Source organism: Streptopelia decaocto (assembly GCF_964273445.1).
Source record: "Streptopelia decaocto genome assembly, chromosome: 18".
NCBI classification, from domain to species: domain Eukaryota; kingdom Metazoa; phylum Chordata; class Aves; order Columbiformes; family Columbidae; genus Streptopelia; species Streptopelia decaocto.
In genome coordinates, this window is record NC_138673.1 from 8,496,805 (window position 1) to 8,501,469 (window position 4,665).

The following is a 4,665-nucleotide window of genomic DNA, read 5'->3' on the forward strand; positions in this document are numbered from 1 at the left end:
CTCTGCCTCAGCGCTGCAACATTAACAATTGATGAGTAATCTACAGCTGTGAGGGGGTGGTTTGACTGTTGTTACGGGCCTTTCTCCTGTTTTACCCCCAGGAGCAATTACTGGTGATGCTGACACTCCGCGTGCTCCCCGCTGGGGACGGGTGGTGGGTGTCCCAGCACAGCGATGGGTTTTACTCCGTCAGAGTGATGCTTTGAAGTGTGACAGCCACGTGACACGGATTGTGCACCGTCCCCCTTCACACGTGTCCGCTGGGAAAAAAAAATGGAAGAACAATTCTGTGGGGTTCACTTCTGAAAATGTAATTTGGACATGTCCGCTCTTTAAATACATTACCCAACAAAAAGATTCCTGGTGTTGCCAGTGAGAGGGTGGAAGTGTTGCGGGAATCAGTACCCGTTGCTGTGGCAGTGGTGGGATGACCCAATGGTTTGATTTCCAGCATTGTTTTTGAAGCTGTGTGATCAGGAGGCTGGGGCTCCTTCTTTCCATTATGTATATAGCTGATTTCCAGCTAAACTGCTGCTCTTGTAGATCAAGCTGTAACCAACTCATAATCAGCAGAGCCAAGGATCCTGCTCCCTGATCCCGATACCCATATCTTGTGTAGATCTAGTACAGAAATTAGTAAATACTGCTTTTAAGTTCTTCACAGAATTTCTGTGAACTGCGAGATGCTGTAACTCTCCCCTCTGCTCCCTGTACTTGAGCCGTTCCTCCTCCAGGAATGAGTGATGCTCGTGGATTGCTGCTGTTTAGCTTTGAACATCTCTGGCTTTGGTGAATGATCATGTACAAAGAGATTTTGATGTGTTCAGCTCTTATGTTTTCTTCCTGTTTTCCTCCCCTGAACTTCAGAACAATTGTCAAGTGCCTTAGTTTTTACATTTTAAAATGACTATTTATCAGGAGTAACAGTTCAGCATTTTCTTCAATTTAAGACCTTTATGGTTTTCTCATTTGCTCACACAATTTCTTTGACACGCAGTCCAGTCAGGAATCTGGAAATAATGTTGTGAAATTAAGAAGGTACCTGAATGTGTACACTACTGAATGTGCACACTACTGAATGTGCACACCTCCGAAACAACTTCAAGTAACACTCTTAATTTCTGTAGGTTATTTGCCACTGTATTTCCTCATTGCTGCAGAGAAGTGTTGTTTGGAATAGACATTTTGGTCTAAAACCAGCACGATGTCATTGCAGTGGGTTGTGGTTTTGGTACGTGATGCTACACGCCGTGGCAACATCCCTGTCAGAGCTGCTGTGACACAGTGTGACATAGGGCAGCACATACCGGGGGAAAAGTACTTGGTTTTCCTATTTCCTGATGCTGCAAATGAGTTCCCTAAAGGCACGGGGGAATGTTTAAGTTAAAAAGACAAACAAACAACGAGCTGCTCACTGATGAATGCTGATGATGGCGAGTTCGGCTTCCTCATTCATGTGTCAGAGCCCAGGATTTCCCTGCTGATGCCCATTTCAACTGCTTGGCTAAAATGGTTTTGTTTCATCTTTGTAATGTATGCAAGAAAAAAATTCTTACTTAATAACGCTCTCAGCCTTTCATTTGTGGTTTTTGCCGTCCCCAGAGATCGAGACAGTGAAGCTGGCCCGCTTAGTGTTCAGCAAACTGCACGAGATCTGCAGCAACTGGGTGAAAGACTTTCCGCTGCAGCCGAAGCCCCACCGCTACTACGAGACATCCATCCACGCCATCAAGAACATGCGCAGGAAGATGGAAGACAAGCACGTCTGCATCCCAGACTTCAACATGCTCTTCAACCTTGAGGTAAAAAGAGATCGGGTGGCAAACAAATGCATATGCCCAATACAGTTTCCATTCTTGGGGAACTAGGCAGATTTTACTGTGTAAGTGAAAGCTGTAGCTGTGAGGGACCAGAGGATTGAGTGCCAGGAGGCAAAACACTAAAACACACCCAAAAAAAACACCACACAAAAACCACCACCACAACCAAACCCAAACTTGTGCTGTTCACAAGAATCTAGCGACACGAATACTTCGGTGGGACTGGGCCCAGACTTCCTTCAATTAATTTCTTTATGTGGCCATTGGTCAAACACTCATGCTCGTTCTTCCTTCATATATAAATCTGGACACTGAAAAACAGCAATTAGAAGAAAGTGGCAAGAATTTTACCTTTAGGATCACATTGCTGCATAACTAATTCTTTGTTACATCCTGTCACTTTAATAACTATCTTCTGCCCCATCCACGTTCTTGCCTTTAAATTATATTAATGCAAACAGAGATAGATGTTTCCTCTGCCTGTCAGTTCTCAGCTTTCTTATTCCAACGTGTGTTGGAGCCCATTACTTACAGATTACAATGTACAAATATTCCAGTCATTGAGCTGCTGTCAAGGTTGAATTGGCGCTGACAGGGGGTTGGTGTGTTCTGTGTCAGAACAGGCACAGGAGCTGATCACTCTTGGTTCAGCATTGTTTCACTGAACAGATAAGGAGAAGCTGAGAAAACTGACTTGAAGATGAGTGATTTTGCTGTATTTGATTTGTGAATGTGATCACAATTATCTGATGAGAGACTACATAGAGTGTTTTTTTAAAAAACAGGCATCTAAGGTGATATGGAATGCATTTTTTAAAAGAGAAGAATGAAAGCAGGGGCTGGCTGGCTTCACATCTTAACTGTACTGGCATTTCATCCCTGGTGGATTCCAGACTTGATGGAGACTCCATGCAAACCGTATTGGATGTTCTCGCTCTGTGGTTTTGCAGTCACAAAAACTCCTGCACAGTTTGATAGGAATGGCACTTCCTATTTGAGTTGAGTGACTGAACTGTAACAAATGGGACATAAGCAGCACCGAGTGCGCTACACGGGTGATTCTTGCAGGACGTCTCTTGCAGTTTGCAGCTGGAATTCGCCAGCAATAAGGTGAAAATTTCCCATTGATGCAAGTGAAGATGGTCTGAGTGGTTTGTTTTTCCAAGCGCAATTTAATGAGGACACCACAAATCTCAAGTTCAAAAGTTTACGACAATCCAATGAGCTGTTTGCATTGCTTTCTCCTGAGTGCTTTTCTCCATGTGTTTCCATTGACAGGACCAAGAAGAACAAGCTTATTTTGCAGTGTTTGATGGCCACGGGGGAGTGGACGCTGCCATCTACGCCTCCATCCATCTCCACGTGAACATGGTGCACCAGGAGATGTTCCAGCAGGACCCGGCAGAGGCCCTGTGCCGAGCTTTCCGCGTGACCGACGAGCGCTTTGTCCAGAAGGCAGCCCGAGAGGTGACTGAGTTACCTGGCCCTGACTCCGACAGAGTTAATCTGTATCTTGTGTCCTGGTCAGCAGGGCTGCTCCGAGCGCTGTGCCCTCAGCACAGAGCTGTCCTTGTGAGCCTATGGAGCTGGTGCTTCGTGTTCCATAAAGATGTTGCCCTCAGCTTCTCACAGTGTCCAGTTCATTTAGCAGGATGCTGCTGCTGTTCTTGTGTTTACCTGCCAACTCAGTTTAGTCCTTGGGGTGGCTTTTTTTCCCTCATCTCTACAACACACATTGTTCTTAGTTCCAGAAAGCAAGAATAAATGGATAACTCACCCCTAGACCTCCTAAACTTATGGAAGGGCTGAGTTAAGTGCAGGGAACTCAAGATGTTTACAAATAAACCTCCCTCCAAGTTCATTAACATCACGCGTTTCTATCAGCAGATAGGAAGCAGGCGCAGGAACGCACTAGAACAGCAGCGCAGTGGCACAGCCCCGCTTCCAAAAAGTCATGGGGCACAACTGATCACTTGCATTCAGCCACTTTGAAATGGTTCTTATTTGCTTATTGAAAGCTGGCGGTGTTTTTTTCACCCTTTCCAGAGTCTGCGCTGTGGAACCACCGGCGTGGTGACTTTCATCCGAGGAAACATGCTGCACGTGGCTTGGCTGGGGGACTCCCAGGTGATGCTCGTGAGAAGAGGCCAAGCTGTGGAGCTGATGAAACCCCACAAACCAGATCGAGAGGTGAGAACGGCCTGTTTTCAATACCCCCGGGCAGCGTTCAGCACCGAGGCCGATGGGTATCAGCTCTATGTGAGACGCTGGGACGCTGAGCGTTGCTTTGCCAAGGTCTCTTGGAGCGGCAGCGTGTGTTCCAGTTCTCTTGGTTGGTTTGGAAGTTGGTGTGGATTTGTGTGCAAATCCTTTGTTCTCATCTCCCCACGCTGTGTTTGTGAAAACCCCAGATATTTATGGGAGCGTTCAGAGTGCGGTGGCAGCACCAGGTGCTCTGTCCAAACAACTCTTGCGTTGTCTCGCTGTTTAGGACGAGAAGAAGCGCATTGAGGCACTTGGTGGCTGTGTGGTCTGGTTTGGAGCCTGGAGGGTGAACGGGAGCCTGTCAGTCTCCAGAGCTATTGGTAAGAACGGGCTTTCTCAGGTTTCCTATTCTTTTTAATTAAAACTTCAGTTTTCTAGTGATCAGAACTTGAAATACAGCTGAAGGTACACCTGTGAGCAATGACCTTTTTTTCCTCTACAGTTTGAGGGAAAAATTTCCAAATAATTTCTTTAACTTGGGGTCAGGGTCATTGGCTCCATGCTGTGTTAATAAAAGGGCTTCCAGATGCTCTGGCTGCAGCCTCCCGGTCTCGTGTACCTGTGTGTTGTTTTTCCACAG

At 46.3% G+C, this 4,665-nt stretch overlaps 1 protein-coding gene across 1 annotated transcript in view; it reads left to right on the forward strand.

The window, feature by feature from the left end:
- Window positions 1-4,665, forward strand: part of PPM1E (protein phosphatase, Mg2+/Mn2+ dependent 1E) — a 57,044-nt gene that overhangs the window by 47,359 nt on the left and 5,020 nt on the right. Inside the window, exons 3-6 of the mRNA XM_082068247.1 lie at window positions 1,603-1,802; window positions 3,099-3,287; window positions 3,867-4,010; window positions 4,312-4,405. Coding sequence (XP_081924373.1) covers window positions 1,603-1,802; window positions 3,099-3,287; window positions 3,867-4,010; window positions 4,312-4,405 — 627 coding nt within the window. The remainder of the gene's footprint in view (window positions 1-1,602; window positions 1,803-3,098; window positions 3,288-3,866; window positions 4,011-4,311; window positions 4,406-4,665) is intronic.